The 22,500-nt window shown below is 45.9% G+C and overlaps 1 protein-coding gene across 1 annotated transcript in view; it reads right to left on the bottom strand.

Annotated features, from left to right (window-relative positions):
- Positions 1 to 4,436: 4,436 nt before the first annotated feature.
- The window catches only part of ntrk1 (neurotrophic tyrosine kinase, receptor, type 1), a gene marked incomplete at both ends in the record, with an annotated part of 50,395 nt that continues 32,331 nt past the window's right edge, over positions 4,437 to 22,500 (bottom strand). Inside the window, 16 exons of the mRNA XM_084442471.1 lie at positions 4,437 to 4,622; positions 5,915 to 6,073; positions 6,173 to 6,413; positions 7,990 to 8,162; positions 8,886 to 9,016; positions 9,256 to 9,420; positions 10,721 to 10,823; positions 10,982 to 11,040; positions 11,309 to 11,329; positions 11,439 to 11,771; positions 14,580 to 14,718; positions 15,079 to 15,221; positions 15,618 to 15,772; positions 15,962 to 16,030; positions 18,618 to 18,689; positions 19,446 to 19,520. Of these exons, the coding sequence (XP_084298597.1) occupies positions 4,437 to 4,622; positions 5,915 to 6,073; positions 6,173 to 6,413; positions 7,990 to 8,162; positions 8,886 to 9,016; positions 9,256 to 9,420; positions 10,721 to 10,823; positions 10,982 to 11,040; positions 11,309 to 11,329; positions 11,439 to 11,771; positions 14,580 to 14,718; positions 15,079 to 15,221; positions 15,618 to 15,772; positions 15,962 to 16,030; positions 18,618 to 18,689; positions 19,446 to 19,520 (2,224 nt within the window). The remainder of the gene's footprint in view (positions 4,623 to 5,914; positions 6,074 to 6,172; positions 6,414 to 7,989; positions 8,163 to 8,885; positions 9,017 to 9,255; positions 9,421 to 10,720; positions 10,824 to 10,981; positions 11,041 to 11,308; positions 11,330 to 11,438; positions 11,772 to 14,579; positions 14,719 to 15,078; positions 15,222 to 15,617; positions 15,773 to 15,961; positions 16,031 to 18,617; positions 18,690 to 19,445; positions 19,521 to 22,500) is intronic.

Below are 22,500 nucleotides of genomic sequence, written 5' to 3'. Positions count from 1 at the left end.
TCATCTTACTACCTACATGACTCTCTGGTTTCTTGGAACTGTGTCTGTGGCATGATGGTTTTTATCGATCCAAACTATCTGGATTCACATTATTGTAAATTGGCCACAATTTATGGCCAGGTTCCAGGAACTGCATATTTGGTTGAAGATGTTTTTAGTCATCTTCCACTGTGTCAGTACAGCAGTGATCCTCCTCAGTGGTCCAACTGTCAGTCGACCCAGAGGAATACGGGCTCTCACAAGTCCACAACGGTTTTCTGGGTCATATTGAATGTCCTGTTAGAGTACGCACAGTTGAAGGCTATGCTAAGACTAGTAAGAGTGATGTGTCATCCATACACCATGCTCCAGTCATAATAACCCAGTAATACACCATGCTCCAGTCATAATAACCCAGTAATACACCATGCTCCAGTCATAATAACCCAGTAATACACCATGCTCCAGTCATAATAACCCAGTAATACACCATGCTCCAGTCATAATAACCCAGTAATACACCATGCTCCAGTCATAATAACCCAGTAATACACCATGCTCCAGTCATAATAACCCAGTAATACACCATGCTCCAGTCATAATAACCCAGTAATACACCACCCAGAGGTTTGAGTGGTTATTTGTGCCTAGTGACATTTTATACTGGCTTCTTTCGATGTAAAACATGCTGTTTCAGCAGAACATAATTTAGATGGGGGGTTGATGGGGGGGGGGGGGGGAACAACATGAACTGGCCTTTTTAAAATATCATATATATTGTTTCCATCTTGTCGGTATTTGGTGTAATCATCACTGGAATAATTGTTCTAATAAAAACGACCAACCACTTATCTTGTTTGTGTGTCCTTTGAATATCCGGATTAAGATATGAGAGAAAATACTGATATAATTGTATTACAATAATTGTATTCCAGTTCTTGGGAAGTGGACACATCTGATGACTGCCTTACGCTGCATGTGTGAATGTGTCCAGCAGGGGGCACAATGGTACAAGGTTTATCATGCTCTGTTTCATCCCAGACTGAGGCAAATATGCTTTTTCCTGATGATAAATGCATTAGAAAAATAAAACATTGTTATAAAACCAACAACCACTCTTTCTGTTTGGATACCAAATGAAGTTCTATGTATTTAACAGACTGCATTGAGCTTATTATTATTACCTCCTTGATTACTACAGTATCTCCATCCAGACATTATCTGTAAAGCCAAGTTCAAATACAACAGCCAGGACATTCATATTAAGCATTTCTACAATAGAATGTTTGTTTTGAACCTGCCTTTGTGGTTCTAAAACTGTAGCTCTAAAGATTTGACATGATGGACTTCAAGAGTCCAGTTTTAGAGCACAGACACGTTCTACAACAACACATCCTTTCTAAAACTGCTTACAGCTGTGCTGACTTGTGTGAAGCTAGTTTTAAGACCTCAGAGACACCAGCGGTCCGTACTCAGGCCTGAGACACATTTATCTCCCGTACACTGGAGAGAGAGAGAGGTGGCGATACTGTAGCATTACTCACAACCCATTACCACTCTCTGGGGAGGAGTCAGGAGGAGGCAAGAGTGTGGGAGAGAGAGTGTGGGGGAGAGAGAGGAGAGTGTGGGGGAGAGAGAGTGTGGGGGAGAGAGAGGATAGTGTGGGGGAGAGAGGAGAGTGTGGGGGAGAGAGAAGAGTGGGGGAGAGAGAGTGGGGGAGAGAGGAGAGTGTGGGAGAGAGAGTGTGGGGGAGAGAGAGGAGAGTGTGGGGAAGAGAGAAGAGTGGGGGAGAGAGGAGAGTGTGGGGGAGAGAGGAGAGTGGGGGAGAGAGAGAGGAGAGTGGGGGAGAGAAGAGAGTGTGGGGGGGGGGAGAGGAGAATGGGAGAGAGAGTGGAGAGTGTGGGGGAGAGAGGAGAGTGGGGGAGAGAGGGGGAGAGTGTGGGGGTGGAGAGAGGTTTCTAGAACACAACATGTGTTTATTCTTGTTACTCGTCTTTTTCACTGACATTTTCAGTCAACTTCTTCAGCAGTGCAGGATCCCGTATCACTTTTATTAAAGTTATCCACTATTACTCCTACCCATTACTTTTATTAAAGTTATCCACTATTACTCCTACCCATTACTTTTATTAAAGTTATCCACTATTACTCCTACCAATTACTTTTATTAAAGTTATCCACTATTACTCCTACCAATTACTTTTATTAAAGTTATCCACTATTACTCCTACCCATTACTTTTATTAAAGTTATCCACTATTACTCCTACCCATTACTTTTATTAAAGTTATCCACTATTACTCCTACCCATTACTTTTATTAAAGTTATCCACTATTACTCCTACCAATTACTTTTATTAGTTATCTACTATTACTCCTACCAATTACTTTTTTTAAAGTTATCCACTATTACTCCTACCCATTACTTTTATTAAAGTTATCCACTATTACTCCTACCCATTACTTTTATTAAAGTTATCCACTATTACTCCTACCAATTACTTTTATTAAAGTTATCTACTATTACTCCTACCAATTACTTTTTTTAAAGTTATCCACTATTACTCCTACCAAACCAAGTACTTTTTTTTTGTCTTTTTTTTTTTTTTTTAAGTTATCCACTATTACTCCTACCAAGTACTTTTTTTGCGCTCATAATTGTTCTTTAAACATGCATTGAAAGACATGATGGATTGATCTTAAATTTGAGCAATTTAAGGCAAGATACTTGAACCAATGTTGTTTTTATTTGAGCAGACAATATACAAAGTGCTAAGGTAACAATATTTGAAGATGACAGTGTTTTGTAACATTGATACATACAGTAGTAATTACATATTTACATTCTAATGCCGTCTCACTGATCTGTGCACATCTTATAGGACAGATTTCCCTTTTAGGACATCTGACTTGTAGGTGAAAGGTTAAAGTGAAACATGGAGCTGACGGTTGCCATGTTTGGCCCGTGGTGGCGAGGTCGTGTCTCTGTCTCTATTCCCCTCCCATCTGCCCCGGCTGCTTCTATCACACCCCTCCATCTGCCATCCCGCCTCGCTGGGCACTCCTCCACCACCATGGCCCTTACAAGGTTTCAACACTGCTTTGATGTCAAAGGTCGCCCCTCAAGGTCGCTGCGGAGCGTGCTACAGTGAGATGGAACACCTCTGTAACGGCCATGGAGGCTGACTGAGCCATGTGAAGACTGGGCTGCCGTACATGCATAACCAGGCTGAACCAGTTCTCTCTGTGAGTCACCAGAACACCCACAGGGATTATTACAGCCAGTAATATTCAAACCCATGTAGGAAGCAGGTCGGAAAAACACTGGACGATACAGTCATAGAATAAAAGCCCCTCCTACAATTCTCTGAAAGAAATTGGAAGTTAACATTTTGTGAGAAGGTCTGCACTGTGGGTGACCACTCCAATGCTCTATTTGTGATAAACATCTATTATGATGAACAGGGTGGAGGATACGTTCCATATATTGACAATGACAATCTGCTGAATCCAAACAAACTCCACCTTAGAAGTGAATGTGTGTTACTTTCCGTTATAATGACTGTGTACCATTTCTTTTCAATGACAGTACAGTAGTTTTAAATTATAGGCCTATGTTGAATCACCTCTTCACACAGTCACCATTTTGAATCTAAATAGCTGATCATTGATATCAAAATAGACTTGGCACAATGCTTTTGTTGAAATGAGAGCTTTTGGATGGAAGACAGCCTCTCACAATGCTTCTCTCAATATTATTTTCACTGTGGCATTCACCAATAATTTTACATCACATCATCACAGAGCTTTTAGATTGAAGACGGCCTTGATGTGTCCTGAATGTTTTGGCTTCATAATGATCAACTGTCGAGAATCAATTCATTTCTGAAAATAACATCCCAGTAAAGAAACGATCAATTCCTGAAAATCCATGTCAGAAATGCCATGACAGTTACATTTCTCAGGCAACAGTGAATCCTGAAGTTCAGTCATGCACCATCTGACACCCTATCAATAATAACAACAATAAAATACAGTAAACATTTGACAGTTTTTGTCGCTAGGTTGTCATCCTCCCTCCTCAGGGCAAGATGAAGGTGAGGCAGCATGTTTTTAAGTCAGGCTGTAGAGAAACTAACCCCGAAGCAGAGCCCCCCCACCACCACACCACCACCACACCACCCCCACCTCCTCAACCATCGTTTTAAGATCCTAGCAAACCACTGACTGAGCCTGATCACAAACAGAACGTTGACACTCCCCCCAAGTTGAGAAGTAAGGCTTTTCTTTTTGTAAATATTTCATTTAAAAAAATCAATAATGTACACCTCACCCTTCGCCCAACCCCCCACACCTCACCCTTTGCCCCCCCCCCCTCCCCTCCCCCCCTCCCCCTGCTGTGCTCCCCCGCCCCCCCATAGCAGCGCGCCCCGCCCCGCCCCCCCCCCCCCCCCAGGCTAGCCCAGGATGTCCAGGTAGACGGGCGGGGTCTTGACCAGGGCCAGCAGCCGGCTGTGGATGTCCTTGATGACCAGCCTCTGCTGGGGCTCTCTCTGCCAGCAGCCCTGCATCAGCAGGTGCACTTCCTGGGGACAGGTCCGCGGGCGCTCCAGCTCCCGGCCCTGCGTGATGCACTCGATGGCCTGCGGGGGACATGTCAACGCTGCTCTGTTAGCCGAGCAAAGAAAGCGCCTTTTATATTCAACAAGAGATTGAATATAAAAGGCACTCGGTTATTACATTGTTAAAAAAAAGAGACCGGGAAACATTTAGAAGCTCTGGTGCAACCTTGAGATGAAAGATCTTGACCCAGCATAATCACGTTACCACAGGGGTCTCACTCCTTACTCCTTCACCGTTTAGAGGGAAAAACGAAAAGCCTGAGAACTTGAGGGGTGCCAGGATAATCTGTTTTCTTTTTCATTTAATTAATGCATTCTGGCTCTCAGAATGGGTCAGTTATTATATAGTTATTATATAGTTATATATATATCGCTGTCTAGAACTACCAGGAAGGCGTCCACCGCAGCGAACAGACTGCCCTTAGTTTAGCCAGACACTTCTACCCTCTTTAATAAGATGCTTCAGCCAGGCCTCTCCAATGAACCCACAGACCTGTCAGCTCTGGGCTGCGTAAGAAAAGAACAGCCTTTCACTCAGGCTTCACAAACTGTGATTGATTCTCTGCTCAAAATGGCTGACACCCTTCTTCATCCACCAAGATGGAGAGGTTTGGGGATGATTGATCCCTGCTACAGCTAATTAGACGACAGAATAATTACGCGCGTCCATCACTGCCCGGGCCGGATTAGGTTAACGAGGTTAAACGTCACTGGCCCTGGGCGAAGATGAGGGCCAATGAAATTAGAATTGAGTGGACGGGAAAAGTGATCCACCCTCCACTTGAAAGCAGAGAGGCTCCTGGGTTGTAATGGCGCAGTTGCGGTCGCCACAGAGACCCACTTCTTAGTGCGCGACTTAAAGTAACTGGACTGGACGCCGCTTGATTACTACGAGCTTATTGATTGGCTGGAGAGTAATGTATATAAAGGGCTGGGAAATACGGAGCTCCCAGCTATGCTGCGATGCATCACGTCAAACACTGTATTCTAGGGGCGCCCCAGTAGATCAATGGGTTGGGGCGCGTACCATGTAAAGGCTAGTCCTTTCTGCAGCGGCGTGGGTTCAAATCCGGCCCACGCCCTTTGCTGCATGTCTTCCCCTCTCTCTCCCTCCCCCCTTTCCTGTCTGACACCTACACTGTCCTATCCCTAATAAAGCAGAAATGCCTTTAAAATTATCTTAAAAAAATAAAATAAACTGTATTCTGCCATGCATTCTTTTCTGGTATTTGATGTACATTAAATTCAATATTTTTCACATCCAATGTTCTATATGGTCATCATCCACGGTTGCCCGCCGCTGGCCTGCTCACCTCGCTGTTGGACAGCTGGTACCAGGGCTGCTTCCCGTAGGTGAAGATCTCCCAGAGCACCACGCCGAAGCTCCAGATGTCGCTCTCCGTGGTGAACTTCCTGTACATGATGCTCTCGGGGGGCATCCAGCGAATGGGAAGCATGGTACGCCCGCCCACCTGACCAATCAGAGAAAGGGAATTCCAGTGAAACCTCTAATACTTACTACGGCGTCTCTCAAAGCCCCTCCCCCCGAAAATGTCTCCAAGCGTCTTTACCCGGTAGTAGTCAGTGCTGTAGATGTCTCGGGACATCCCGAAGTCTCCGATCTTCACCACCAGGCCCTCGCCCACCAGGCAGTTGCGCGTGGCCAGGTCTCGGTGGACGAAGTGGAGGGAGGCCAGGTACACCATGCCGGACGCGATCTGGGCGGCGATCTGCAGCATCTGGGGCAGCGTGAGCTGACCCAACGGAGCCACCTTCACCTCCTCCAGGATGCAGGCGTCAGGGCCGTGGGCTCTGGGGGCAAAGGTCATGCGGCTTGTAGTGGAGGACTACAGGAACTGTACGACGACCAGCTGACATGAGGCTCGTGTCAGGAGCGACCAGGATTATGATGATGGGGAAGATGTAGCGTGCTGAGCCCTCGGTCTCCGGATCATTCCGTGCAGGGCAGACCTAGGATTGGCTCTTTCAGTGCGGAACCTTCGCATGACCCTGTGATGTACCACCAACCTCGCGCGACCGAACAGACACCCACTTCACCGGGCAATTTTGAAATGGAAAGGCGTGAACATATATGAGATCTGTGTTCAGCAAGGGGTCAAGGGGTCACAATAAAACAGCATAACGGCGAGGGCTGATATGAACCATAAGGCTGGTTGTAATACGACATGTATTCATTTGGCCGTAATGTAACCCTGCCTCACTCCGGTATCACGCACACACACACACCCACTCGCGTTTCAATCCAATCACCAAATGAGCAGATTGCCGCAGACGTGTCTACATCCATCCATCCTATTGGTCAGGCCCTCCTCCCAGTTTGCAAAGGAAGCTGTCTATAGAGTCACTATTAGTTTAACAGGCAGGTGCTCGGGTAGACAGGCAGCTGCAACGTAGGCCCAACAGACACACACATCCATTCTGTCTGGTGGAAATGTGATTTCCATCCATCCATGAACATACATTTCATGGGGAGTGTTTGTGTTTGTGTGTGTGTGTGTGTGTGTGTGTGTGTGTGTGTGTGTGTGTGTGTTGTCTCGAATAGTCTCATTCCCAATCTGGCCCCCATGGACACCTGGCAGACATGCGCCATCCACGCCTGTCTCTGACCATCTCCCAGGTGTAGCGTGAGTGGTTGTCTGTCAACGCGGTCAACGCTGTGGTGTCTCCCCTGGACCACCCGGCACGCTCCACACAGCACATAGGAAGATTTCAGGTTTTATCAGGTTTTGAAACAGGCTTTGTTTGAGGACATTGGACAGAGCTGGTTCTGTTGGCGTCCTCCTCTATGATGCTCAGATTGTGTCCAGTGTCACATAATCGATAGCTAACGTCGCTCTGTGATCTCTTGGACTCTTTCAGACTTGTTCCTCTCCACTCCACTGCAGTTCCAAGCCTACAAGTCCACAACCGTCCTCCTGAGAAGTTCTCTAATCAACACAACACACTGTCCACCCAGGTGGTCCACCAAGGCCCATCAAGTGGCTTTAGCTCGTAGCATTTAGCTGTCTCCCACACCATGTTGGTACCCTCAGGCTAATAGTGTCTATTAGTGTGGCTTGGCCCAGGAACAGATGTGGCCCGTGTGCGTCCTTGAGGTCATAAAGAGGCTTTGTTGAAGAGGCAATAGTGAAGAGAGGTCAGAAATAAAAGCCTTGGTCAATGCTGCTGTGGTTGACATGCTAATGCTAATGAATAGCGCTAACTTTGGGGAATGATCGGCTTTGAAGTATCCTAGCATGTCGGTTAGCCTTTGAGGCAAGACCGTAAAATAGCGCTCACGTGGAAGACGTCTCGTCTCTTGGCTTTAGCTCAGTGGGCTAGCGTGTTTATCGTTTGGGACTGTAAGTGTCACACGTGCTGTACATACCGGAGGAAGCGGTTGAGGTCTCCGTGTCTCATGTACTCGAACACCATGGCCAGGGGCTCTCCATCGGTGCACACCCCGTAGAAGCGCACAATGTGCTGGTGCTGCAGAACCGTCAGGAGCTCCGCCTCCCGCTGGAAGTCCTGCCGGGTCGACTCGTTGGCGTCTTTCAGGGTCTGTGTTGCAGGAGAAACAGACCAAGGAGGACATCATCTCAGCTGGATGTTCCCAGGAGAAACAGACCTAGGAGGACATCATCTCAGCTGGATGTTCCCAGGAGAAACAGACCCAGGAGGACATCATCTCAGCTGGATGTTCCCAGGAGAAACAGACCCAGGAGGACATCATCTCAGCTGGATGTTCCCAGGAGAAACAGACCCAGGAGGACATCATCTCAGCTGGATGTTCCCTAGTCCAAAAGCACGGGGAACGTTTTATTATGCCGTTCAAACATACAGACACAATCACGACTGTGAGCAGCATCCCTGTGATGATCACCTCTCTAATTTGTATGAAACCACTTGGCACGAAATGCAAAACATAGTGTTACTAAGTGATTCTTTGAGCTTGGTATGAATGGATGAGCATGGTATGAATAGATGAGCATGGTATGAATGGATGAGCATGGTATGAATGGATGAGCATGGTATGAATAGATGAGCATGGTATGAATGGATGAGTATGGTATGGATGGATGATCATGGTATGAATGGATGAGTATGGTATGAATGGATGAGCATGGTATGAATGGATGAACATGGTACAGTATGAATGGATGAACATGGTATGAATGGATGAGCATGGTATGAATGGATGAGTATGGTATGAATGGATGAGCATGGTATGAATGGATGAGCATGGTATGAATGGATGAGCATGGTATGAATGGATGCTCGTACCTTGATGGCCACCAGCATCTTGTCGCTGTCTGGGCTGAGGTGGGCGCACTCCGCCAGGTAGACCTTCCCAAACGCACCCTCCCCCAGCTCCCACTTCAGAACGATGTCCTGCCTCTTAATGTGCTGGACGCCTGGACGCGGAGACAGAGAGACGTCTCAGACGGAGACAGAGCTACAGTAGCCGTCACGGACGTTAACACAGCAGCCTAGCAGTCATCCGCTACCCATCGTCCAACCACATCCAGTAATATTCAACGTTTCAATGTCAAAGTTAGAACCCAATCAGCATTAGAATCTGATTTATTCAGCCAGGTAGGTTTTCACACATATGAGGAATATGCTTTGTTTGTGGAACCCTACTTCCACTCACACATGTCTTTGTCCTTGATGATGCCGCAGAAGTACTGTGGGTTCTCCACGAAGCTGGACAGGCCGGCGTCCAGCGCGCCCTCGTCGGAGGAGGGGGGGCTGGCCCCGAAGTTCATGAACCGCAGGGAAACGGCCAGGTCATCCTCGGTGCCCAGGACGGACGAGCCTGAGAGAGAGAGAGGGAGAGAGAGAGAGAGGGAGGGAGAGAGAGGGAGACAGAGAGAGAGGGAGAGAGAGAGGGAGAGGGGAGAGAGAGAAAGAGAGGTGTAGGGGGTTGGTGTGTGTGTGTGTGAAAAGAGTGATGTACAGTAATACTCACCGGTATGCATTTATAATTCATCAGAAGCAGTTAATTCAAAGCCCATTTGGTCACAGAGTGTATTTCACATCAATACTGCTGTATTTCTCAAACCTTTGGCTCCCGATGACAAGCAATAAATAATCACCATCGTCAACAGTGCCTCAATCAGCCAGAACCAGGAGAGGAAGGAAGTCTGAACGGTAAGCAACTCTGTCTGCACTAGTAGCCTATTAAAAGCCAAACAAGTGCACCCAAAATCGTAAAACCCACTCAACAAGAAAACCACAGAACCCCCAGAGCCCCGGTGAGAGACCATGGAGGCGTAAGGGAGGGGCCGAGGCCGGAGGGAGGGGCTCCACTTAGGCAATCAGCTCCACTTAGGCACTTTGTGCTTTGCGGGGTGGTTGGCAGGGCGGGTGAGCGGGGGGGTGGCGGACGGGGGGGGAGGTCTATATCACGCCTGGCGAGCCTCCATCAGTCTTCCCTAATGGCCCGCACCTCGGTGACTGGATGCTGTCCACTTTGCATGCTGTAATTAAGGCACTCTAGCCGAGTGATGGTTGGTGCTGGCAGTGAGCAAAGTTACAGCTTCAGTGGAAACCCTAGATTAGACGCCTCCTGCACGTTCCCTTCCAAGAGCAACTTTACTCCCGCTGCGGAGCCGACGGCCATCTCAGACCAGAGCACAGCAGGAGGAACCATTTTGTGTCGGGGCTCTGGCTCATTCCAGTGTGGATATTCATTTTCAGATAAAATTCTTTGCTTGTAGCATTAATGCTGGAAGGTAATATTACTTTTGGGATTTAAAATCATTATGGAGAAGCGTGTCAGAGTACATGATGAGTTCAGCCAGTCACTTACAGAGGAAAGCCCAGCATAACCAGTCCACCGGTCAACTCTGAATAGAGGGCATTTATGATCAGTACCATTTGCAGTTTGGTCATTTAGCAGATGATTTTATCCAAAGTGACTTTCCTTGCACAAGAGCAATGATTGTCAAGTGGCCTTTCCCGATCCTGAACTAGCAACCTTCCTATCATTAGTCAGATGCGCTAACCACTGGGCTATGTAGTACCTAGTACCTAGTACCTAGTACCTAGCACCACAGAGGGTGACATTGCTTCAGATCTGCAGAAATAGTCTTCGGGAGATTTTAGGAACTTACGGTGTATTCCAAACTTGGAATGTTGTCCACACTTGTTGATGACCAAGACCATGACCAGGAGGAAGGTGCAGGCGAACACCGCCAGTCCCACCGCTACCGACACCTGGACACGGACAATGCAACATGAGCGCCAAGCAGCTCCAATTCAGCATCACCTTCCTATCAACGCTACTGTAACCAGATTAGCATTAGCATTTCATTGATGTGCATTAGCATGCTTTGCTCGTAGAATTTCAGACAAAGTGCAGAATAATCACTCGCCCCAAACACTCGACTCTCCAGGTTCTCTGTCACGTTCTCGTCAGGTTTGTTGGTGGAACCTGTGTGGAACAGAGAGGAGATGCTGCTTATACAACATAGAACTAATCGCTTTTGGGACAATCATACAATTGAGAAGTATTTTCTGAGGCCATGACACCAAAGCCAGGGTTATATTTAATGTAACATAGACTATCGAGGATGAATGAACTTTGCACTTATTGGAATATTGGAACTTTCATTGGAACCGTCCAATGAATATTGGAACTTTCATTGGAAACTTCCAATGTGAAGTTATATTTGATCACAGGAATCGTTCGAAAAGCTTACTTGGATCATCCTCACTAAGGACTGGCATTAAGAGAGAGGAAGACACAGGAAGAGTTAGCACTAGAAGCATTCAGTTCCTAATCCAAATATTCACCATACTGGAAGGAAATCCTAACTGCCAGGTGCTCACCAGGAATTATCCCTTCTGGATCAAAGGGGTCGAAGGGGTTGTCCATAAACTTGCCGGTGGCTGTAGCTCGGTCACTGCCCAGTTTGTTTTCTACGATGAGGGTGTAGTGGCCGTTATTGAGGTGTGTGGGCTTGTTGAGGAACAGACAGCCGTGTTTGACCGAGCCATCATCGGTGTCGGGGATGAGTTGTGTGTAGGTGTACAGGCCCTCTGTGAGGGCGGAGCCGTTGTACAGCCAGCGGATGGTGGGCTCCGGGTTTCCGTCCACGGCAAAGGGGAAGCACCAGTGGTGCTGGGGCTCCGCGTCCCTCAGGAAGATGATCCGGACAGGAACTGGGGGGACACAGTCATTAAGTTAGTTGAACTGGGGGGACACAGTCATTAAGTTAGTTGAACTGGGGGGACACAGTCGTTAAGTTAGTTGAACTGGGGGGACACAGTCATTAAGTTAGTTGAACTGGGGGGACACAGTCGTTAATTAGTTGAACTGGGGGGACACAGTCGTTAATTAGTTGAACTGGGGGGACACAGTCGTTAAGTTAGTTGAACTGGGGGGACACAGTCATTAAGTTAGTTGAACTGGGGGGACACAGTCGTTAAGTTAGTTGAACTGGGGGGACACAGTCGTTAATTAGTTGAACTGGGGGGACACAGTCGTTAAGTTAGTTGAACTGGGGGGACACAGTCATTAAGTTAGTTGAACTGGGGGGACACAGTCGTTAAGTTAGTTGAACTGGGGGGACACAGTCGTTAATTAGTTGAACTGGGGGGACACAGTCGTTAAGTTAGTTGAACTGGGGGGACACAGTCATTAAGTTAGTTGAACTGGGGGGACACCGTTGTTAGTTAGTTGAACTGGGGGGACACAGTCGTTAAGTTAGATGAACTGGGGGAACACAGTCGTTAAGTTAGTTGAACTGGGGGGACACAGTCGTTAAGTTAGTTGAACTGGGGGGACACAGTCGTTAAGTTAGTTGAACTGGGGGGACACAATCGTTAGTAAGTTGAACTTGGGGGACACAGTCGTTAGTTAGTTGAACTAGGAGACATGGCCATTAGTTAGTTGAACTGGGAAACATGGTTGTTAGTTAGTTGAACTGGGAGACTAGCTAGTTAGTTCATTCATTCAATCTTTATTTAACCTCGAGAATCAATTGAGAGCAAGCTCTCATTTACAATGACGTCGAAAGTACAGTATATCACATAAAAGTGCAGAGTGCAGGGTAACAATAACAAAGAAAACAAAACAAAAAACATTAAAAACAAGCATTCAAGAATTCTGAACAATTTGCAAGTACAAGCAACAGGCCCGGCGGAAGGCGATTGGCCGCCCTAGGCAAAATAACGACAGTGCGTGTGTGTGTGTGTGGGGGGGTTATTAGTTAGTTGAACTGGGAGACGGTCGTTAGTTAGTTGAACTGGGAGACGGTCGTTAGTTAGTTGAACTGGGAGACTCGTTAGTTAGTTAGTTGAACTGGGAGACTCATTCGTTAGTTAGTTGATCTGGGAGACTCGTTAGTTGAGCTGGGAGACTCGTTAGTTGAGCTGGGAGACTCGTTAGTTTGTTGAACTGGGGGGTCGTGTCATTAGTTAGTTGGGGGGGGGGGGGGGGGGGGGCATGGTCATTATTGGCGGGGTTGTATTAATTCAAGACTGACAGGCAGAATGAGCACCACCCTTTGAATTTTACTACCTACACAAGTTTAGAAAATATGGAAGAAGGTTACTATTGGTTATTTTGAAATCACAGCCATCCACAAAGCTGACCTATGCAGAAAACCGTTATGCTGAATTTGCACTTGAACCAAGCATCTTCAAACACAGACCGAGAGACCGAGCATCCAGAACAGCCCTTTAGCTTCCTCCTAGGAGTTTCCATGAATCAATGTTGTCCATCTGCACCGGACCTGTTGACCTGCCATGAATAATGAATCCAGGTCTTCACCAGGACCCCTGATCACAAGAGCTACCTGGAAGCACCGAGCAGACGAGAGGCTACAGGAAATGGAAGCTGGTGCTGACGCAGAGACCCCCTCATCCTCCTCTGGCCTTTCAGGGCTCTTAGCCCCTGACCCGTCAGGGAGCAGCTGTGCTCAGGGAGATCCTGCACGTCTCTGCTGCTGCTTCTCATCTGATGTCAGGCCTGTTGTAGACCAATACCTCGGTGCAGTTAAAACCTTTCTACCCAAGAATAAACCCTGTTGTGAAGCAATGGCTTCAGCTTATTTTCTTTTTTTCTGTCCCTGCTTAGTTCCATTCTGTTGGCTGGAAGGAGGCCTTTGAGTGCAGCTAGACCATGAATCAATGGTGCAGAGAGAGGGAGAGGCACTCCATGGAGCGCCGGGGCCCAGTAAACACCCCTCTGATCGCGGAGGTAATTAAGGCTAATTAAAGGGCTGGCGGTTAACGAGTGTCCGTCCACCAGGGGGGCTGATGTTGATAGATTAGCCAGGGTAACGCACTTACTGACTGCCAATCACCGCCAACCGGGCTGCTTTCCGGAGTGGGAGGGAAAAGTCCATTAGCCGAAAGCTCAAATCAGATCTCGCCATGGTTATCAGCCGGCGTTTTTCCTGACGTTCATTATCTGTCCCTCGATGCCCCTGCATTCAGGCTGCATTTGATTGGTGCCCCTCCACTCTTTTTTTGGCTTTATTTTCCAATGAGTGTCACTGAGGCGATGATATATGATACTTGTTTGGGCAGTATTTTCGGTAATGTATCGCTAATGCATCGCGCGCTCTCTTCTGCGTACCAGTGGGTGTTGTCAACCTCTGATGCTGTTCCAACTTGAACTTTCAGAGGCACTAATGCACGGTTGTAGGGTGAACAACAACATCTCAAGTCTCCAGTGTAAAATTGCTACTCCTGTATAATTTCCGTGCAATGGAAGCGTAGGATGTCTCGGACGAGATTTCTTTCTCGTGTCTCTGGCCTCCTCTGTTCCTGTAGGTCAGTGTTCTATTTCGAGCCACATAGCCTATTATGTCTCGGAGCTCTCAGTGCTAAAACGTTTTCTTTCTTACCGCTTTACCATACAGCTGGAAAATGGAGCACGCACGCAGGCAACAGGTTGAGATAAATCACTAAAGCTTTCAAGAGTTCAGTTGAACATTTTTTTGTTTTGTTTTGAGCACTTACACTCGATGTCCAGCATGACCATGTCGTCCGCCGGCCCGGCCTGGTTCTCCGCCTCGCAGGTCAGGTTGTGAAGGTTGTCTCTGGATGACACGTCGCTGAGGTGGAGCACCAGCTCCAGGGTGGAGCCCCAGATCCTCTCCTGCACAGGAGGAAAAACAACACGCTCCACCAAATCAAGCAAGACTTTTTTAGGCATTTAAGAGTATTGGAAGGAAAGTGAACAAGAAGAATAATACACATTTATGGATTACATTTACTTTTATAAGAAGTAGGAGTCATTTTCATGGATTCCAAGTTGAATATCCAAAGGTAGAAAGGCACAGACACAGATTTTTGTTGACTTTTCTCAATCTCAGCGGTTTATCTTGGCCATGTGCCAAACAAACAATGTTAACCTTTCGGCCTGATGGCCTTCACGCATTTTCAAGGATATTAGTAGTTCTGTTGTGTCTTCAGGTGGAATTCTACTTGTGCTTCTATCAAGGACAAACTCCACTACCTGGACGTAGTAGTGGGACTCCAGCTGGTGCGTGCGCCATCTCACGGTTGGCGTGGGAACCCCCGTCACCTGGCACTCAAAGGTCAGGTTGCCGCCTTCTTGGATCTTATTGTTGGACGGCAGGATGGTCACCTCGGGAAGACCTGCAACATGTCACAACTGTCACTGCGTCGCTCGCCAGTACAACTTCCTCCCTCACGCTGGACTCCAGCTCGGGTCTTCTGACTTGCCAACGCACACAACAAAACACCGCTTCAGCCAGCTAAGCCCCCGAAGAGCTAGCGATTCGATGGCGCAGATGGGCAGTATTTCTACTGAGGAGTGAGTTTAACCAATTAGACTAAGTTTGTGTTGGGAATACTTGGATATTTAAAGAATAGGCTACACTCAATTTACTGAGGAATGCTAAAGATATATCCTATTGTGTGACAAAATTATACCATTGCCTACATACAATGTAGCCTACATCCTATCAAGTTGTAATTCTCTGATAATATGTTTGTGAGATCCACGTTAGGGTCAGAAACAATTCAACCTACTGCAATTCTCCATCACTAAGGAGTTCAAGGCCAGGGCGTGGCCATCGGAGAAGCAATGCAGCGGTTGGTTGTCCACGTCGCCACGGTCACTGCGCTGCCATTGCTGGAGCCAGTGGAGGTCGCAGGAGCATACAAGACGGTTGTCCCTCAAAACCCTGAGAGAACAAAGAACCGAACCCTCTCATTCCCATCTAAAGGACTGTTAAATGCCTTTAAGGTCATGGGCATGCCAAGAGAAAACATATTCTATTGAGAGAAATAACTACACGTAGAAAGGTAGGGGAGTATAATATTTGCCAAATATATGAATGCAGTGGGATCCAAAACATGAATGTTCTACTCACAAGTTCAGCAGGGGTAGGAAATGGAACACCTTCCAACTGATGTGTTCTAGAGCGTTAGAGGCCAGGTTCCTACAGAAACGAAAACAGTAGAACTGAGCTGTTGAATATTATACACATTTGAACCAGAAATATAGCTAAAGGGGTTGAATACAGACACTAGGCCTACTCACAACAACATAATCGTTTATAATACTTCTGTACTTTTGCACGCCCTAACAGTACGCAGGAAACATTTATGATTTAAACGTTCCTTTCTGTTGGAGAAAAAAAAACTCAGTTGTACTGTGGCCCCCACTGTGATAATCTGGGACAATGCGTACCTGCTTTGAAATACTCTCTAGCTGGAAACATTAATGTTTCCAAATGGACTCTGATCAATTACCTTGGCAAGTGTTTCACATCAAGAGCGTAGGTTCACAAACGCCATTGGCACGCCTACCCTCTGTGTTCGGTACATTAGGTGATTAGCCCGTAGGAGCCCGGCTCTGCTCCGTGGGAGGCCGCAGTCTGAGAGCTCAACCTCTGAGGAACGAGCCTGAGACGGACGCCTGGCTGAGTAGCTGTTCACATTCTTTCTACAGACCAGTTCAAATACAGCTTATTTCCCGCAGTACAGAGCAGATATTATGTAGAGATAAATATTTTCGGACACTTTTATCTCAAATATAATGAAATAAGGGATTAAATGCCTTGATGAACGGTTTGATCCTGCCGGTCGGCGGAGGACCACCAGAGCTGATCCAGAGGCGGCCGGGCGCGGAAATACGACCCGTCCATAAGACGACAGCCGACCACACCAGGGAGGCTCTCATGCAAGCGGATACATATTCACAGTGGCAGGGGCAATGGGGGCCAGCAGGGGTTCAATTATTTGTTTTCCCCGCTCCCAAAAGTTCATGTCATATGGTTTAGCCGTCGGGGCCTATCTGTTACCGGCTCGATTCCTCCCCAGGTCCACAGGGGGAGGGGGGGGGGGTGAGCGTCAGCGCGGCCGGGAATAGCAGCTGCTTCTCTGCCAGATGAACCGCGCAGGGAGGGACGCGGAGGAGGAGGCGGATCAGCGCGTGGCAGACGTTGAGGAGAAAAATAAGGATGGTATGTCTTGGAAACCCCCCCCCCTCCCTCCAACTAACTGTATCAAAGTAACAACCCCCCCCTCCATGTTCACAACTTTCTCTGGGTGGAGCCCCTCAGTCCACCAGACACATCTGTTCCCGCCCTCCTCCCCGAAGTATTGATTAAGGGATAATGGACCCTTAGTGGAGAGTATTTATTATGCAGCAATTGTCGATAATCCGGCAAAGTGAGCGAGTAAAAGGTGACTGGTGGACGTCTTCTCAGGTTCCTCCAGACCCTCCCCCCCCCACACACACACGCACGCAGACCCCTCCACACACACACACACACACACACACATGCACACACTCACGCACATGCACACCCACACACCCACGCACACATGCATACCCCTCCACACACACGCACACACACACACACGCACACACGCCTCTGCTCCCCAAACCGCCAGACTTACAGATAAACAACATGGACATGCTCTCTAAGATGACAAGGACAAGATGGTTGCGATAAGGGCCAACAAGATGGATGGGTTATCACCATGGATACGTTAAACTCTTTAATATCAACAATAAATAAACAAATACATAAATAAAATGATTCATATTCTTGCTGAAAATGAAAGGTGGGCAAGATGGATCTTTAAATGGATAGAAACATGGTGCATTATCATGCTTTCCTCATCATTAACACTACTCTTCATTATCATGCTTTCCTCATCATTAAGACTACTCTTCATTTACATGCTTTCCTCATCATTAAGACTACTCTTCATTAACATGCTTTCCTCATCATTAACACTACTCTTCATTAACATGCTTTCCTCATCATTAACACTACACTTCATTAACATTAACATTTCCTCCTCATTAAGTGGAGAGATGTTTGTCTGCAGTATATGAAGCAGACCTACTCCTTTTAATTTTCAATAGGAAAGACATATTTCTTATAAAGCAGTTTGGTAGGCTACACAGTCACAACAGGGGTCAGAGTTCTCATCACGACCCAGTTCTTCTCTGACCCACTCTGAACCACTTGGCTTCATTGCATCCGTGCTATAAATGGACCAGTTCAAATCAAATAGTTGATAATGTACAGCAACATACGTTATTACACTAATGTCAAAAGTTGTTAACTAGTCCTATTGAGAAATCAGTGTACCGTGCTCACTGTGATGTTCAATATTTTGGGATTCATGAACAGCTACTGTAATAGCACATTGTGTCAAATGTACATTAAGGTCAAATCTGCAAGTTCAAATGTGCCGTTGCTGCTATAACTGTATTTTATGTCTATGTTTTTATGCACTTGTTTTTCATTGTCTGTTTTTATATTGCGTTTCCAGTATGCCAAAAAATAAAATCCCTATAGGTGAATCGAATGGACAATAATGTTGTGTTATATAAATAAAGAGATGTGTGTGATTCGGTTGTGTGTTGAGCGGTGCAGCGTGCTCAGCAGGACAGACAGCTGAACACATGCACACAACATGACTGACAACGACAAACAACCTGTCCTATAGACACGCTGGGGACATGAAAAGGAAAGCCAATCCCTCGGTGCAGATGAAGACACTTACACATACTGGAGCTTGAGGTTGTGCTGGAAGGCGTCAGCGGAGATGTGCATCAGTCTGCAGAACGTCACCGTGCTGGTCGGGAACACAACAACACAACAACACATCAACACATCTGCGGCTGAGTCATTTAGCAGATGCTGCTCTCCAAAGCCAGTAAGCGACACTAAGTAGGCCTACATTAGTCTAGAGTAAGTGAACTGAGCAATAACCAACAAGTCAGACCTATAAAGTGAGTCACGATCATCTGTCTGGCTAGTGGATATGGAGGGGCTGTGGGGCCGTGGGACAATAGAAGTTCATAGAGCTGTTAGACGTTATTCAGTACTGGGTGTGTTCGTTTCAGTTTGTGGCATAAAATTAAAAAAAATCCTTTTGGTTTCCGTGTTCGCTGGACAAGATGATTTGAATGGTGAATTTGAACTGATTCAGTCGATTTATCAGCCCCTGATGTGAATAATGGAATAATGCTTTCTACATCTATACATGTGCAGCTGTATGGGTCTCGGATTTAATCACTGATATTTGATAGATAGATAGATAGATAGATAGATAGATAGATAGATAGATAGATAGATAGATAGATAGATAGATAGATAGATAGATAGATAGATAGACTGATTGATTTATCGATAGATCGATAAATAATTAATAATAATAATAATACTAATAGATCTGATTGTTATATGGGTGAACTATCCCTTTAACGCAGTTAAGAATAGTTGATTGATTTGATTGATTTATTACTGATTCATATACACAACACAGTCTGTAATAGACAGATCTCAAACTAGCAGAGACATATTTTATGTGTAAGGCCGAGTTACTCACAGGTTCTTCAGGTCTCTGTAGTGGATTAGATCAGTTCCAGTGATGTTTTCCAGCGTGACCTGATTTTCAATGTAGCTGTAGGAGGGAACAGAGACAGAACGTCATCAGAGGAATGGACACTCTCACTCACGGCTCTCGGTCTGTAGCATTTCCATCAACCCCAAACCATCACACTGAGGCTTCCATTCAACTGACCAATGAAATTAACCTGGAAAAAGAGCTCCTAAAGGGTTCAAATGGTGTAGATCCATCCATCCATCCATCCATCCATCCATCCATCCATCCATCCATCCATCCATCTATCTATCTATCTATCTATCTATCTATCTATCTATCTATCTATCTATCTATCTATCTATCTATCTATCTATCTATCTATCTATCTATCTATCTGTCTGTCTATCTATCTGTCTCTCTATCTATAGTTATAGCCTTGTTAAAGCCTTGTTAAAGCCTTGTTATAGCCTTGTTATAGCCTTGTTAAAGCCTTGTTATAGCCTTGTTATAGCCTTGTTATAGCCTTGTTATAGCCTTGTTATAGCCTTGTTAAAGCCTTGTTAAAGCCTTGTTAAAGCCTTGTTAAAGCCTTGTTATAGCCTTGTTAAAGCCTTGTTAAAGCCTTGTTAAAGCCTTGTTAAAGCCTTGTTATAGCCTTGTTAAAGCCTTGTTATAGCCTTGTTAAAGCCTTGTTATAGCCTTGTTAAAGCCTTGTTATAGCCTTGTTATAGCCTTGTTAAAGCCTTGTTATAGCCTTGTTAAAGCCTTGTTATAGCCTTGTTAAAGCCTTGATAAAGCCTTGTTATAGCCTTGTTATAGCCTTGTTATAGCCTTGTTATAGCCTTGTTAAAGTCTTGTTATAGCCTTGTTAAAGCCTTGTTAAAGCCTTGTTATAGCCTTGTTAAAGCCTTGTTAAAGCCTTGTTAAAGCCTTGTTATAGCCTTGTTATAGCCTTGTTAAAGCCTTGTTATAGCCTTGTTAAAGCCTTGTTAAAGCCTTGTAAAAGCCTTGTTATAGCCTTGTTATAGCCTTGTAAAAGCCTTGTTATAGCCTTGTTATAGCCTTGTTATAGCCTTGTTATAGCCTTGTTATAGCCTTGTTATAGCCTTGTTAAAGCCTTGTTATAGCCTTGTTATAGCCTTGTTAAAGCCTTGTTATAGCCTTGTTAAAGCCTTGTTAAAGCCTTGTTATAGCCTTGTTATAGCCTTGTTATAGCCTTGTTATAGCCTTGTTAAAGCCTTGTTAAAGCATTGTTAAAGCCTTGTTATAGCCTTGTTATAGCCTTGTTATAGCCTTGTTAAAGCCTTGTTATAGCCTTGTTATAGCCTTGTTAAAGGCCGGTCTGTGTGCAAGCCTCACAGTTTTTTTTCTGCTTCCTGCTCTATAGACTTGAAGATGAGCATTAGTTTAAATAAAAATAAATGTTATAATTAAATTTATTTTTTATTTAATGGACTTTTGAGTTTTCCAGACAGACTTTAACTCCAAATTAAAAAGAGAGGAAAGAAGCTGAACTCAACACTCCCTTACAGAACTGTAACACAAGGTGTTGAGCTGCGTCAAACTGTGAAGAAGCTGTGGAACTGGGCTGATACTATAAATGTGAGCTGTTGCCCTCCTTTCACCAAGACAATGATGAGAGAGGAGGAAAGAAGGAGGAGGAGGAGGAGAGGAGGAGGAGAGCAGGAGAGGAGGAGGAGAGGAGGAGAGTAGGAGGAGGAGGAGGAGGAAAGAAGGAGAGAAGGAGGAGAGTAGGAGAGGAGGAGGAAAGTAGGAGAGGAGGAGGAGGAGGAGGAAAGTAGGACAGGAGGAGGAGGAAAGTATGAGAGGAGGAGGAGAGTAGGAGGAGGAGGAGAGGAGGAGGAAGAGGAAAGTAGGACCGGAGGAGGAGGAAAGTAGGAGAGGAGGAGGAGAGTAGGAGAGGAGGAGGAGAGGAGGAGGAGGAGGAGGAGGAGAAGAGGAGGAGGAAAGTAGGAGAGGAGGAGGAGGAGAGGAGGAGGAGAGGAGGAGGAGAGTAGGATAGGAGGAGGAGAGGAGGAGGAGGAGGAGGAGGAAAGTAGGAGAGGAGGAGGAGGAGAGGAGGAGGAGGAGGAAAGTAGGAGAGGAGGAGGAGGAGGAGGAGAGGAGGAGGAAGAGCAGGAGGAGGAAGATGCAGTGATGAAACAGAGGCTTTTCACTGTGCACTCATGCAGTGTGTTATACAAGACAGACTAGACAGACTTGAGAGTTCTTGAGAGGATTTCATGGAGAATTGTAAATTTCTCTGATATTACCTTGATATTTCTAATACTGTACCATACCAAGCCAAACATACAGTACTACTCAACGAACAAACACACGCACGTACACACAGCTGCTGCTACTACAACACCGAGCCATACTCAGCATCCTGTGTGCACTGTACAAGAGAGGCTAACATGCTGGATTTGTTATCTTCCTCTAAACATTTAAGAGCCCAATGTGAAATTAACTCTGCAGGATGTTTTTTATGCAGTACACTGCCAAAGAAATGACAAATACAGACCCCCAAACTGTCTCTCAACCAAGCCTTTCTTCTCGAGACTGTGGCTATGAGAAAGCATGGTCAGCCAGTGTGTTCTGTGTGTATGATACAGTGTGTGTATGTATGTATGTATGTATGTGTGTGTGTGTATGTATGCATGCATGCATGTATGTACTGTATGTATGTATGTATGTATGTATGTACAGTATGTGTGTGTATGTGTGTGTGTGTGTGTGTATGCATGCATGCATGTACAGTATGTATGTATGTATGTATGTATGTATGTATGTATGTATGTATGTATGTATGTATGTATGTATGTATGTATGTATGTATGTATGTATGTATGTCTGATTGTCTGATTGTGTGTTTGACCCACACAGCAGTAATAGGGGCAGGTGGAGCCAGAATCACCCATCACCCCTGCTTATTGGATTGAGCCAAGTGGGTCATATATCATCAATTGTTCTCCGTTGGGGAGCTTTCGCTTGGCAATTCTCAAAATTGCATTTATGACTTAGTGCATGATGAATTTCCTCCTCTGCTCCACAGTTA

The sequence above is a fragment of the Borostomias antarcticus genome (assembly GCF_949987555.1).
Source record: "Borostomias antarcticus genome assembly, chromosome: 8".
NCBI classification, from domain to species: Eukaryota; Metazoa; Chordata; class Actinopteri; order Stomiiformes; family Stomiidae; genus Borostomias; species Borostomias antarcticus.
Note: the sequence above shows the minus strand (reverse complement) of the source record. Positions and strands in the feature narration are given on the sequence as shown.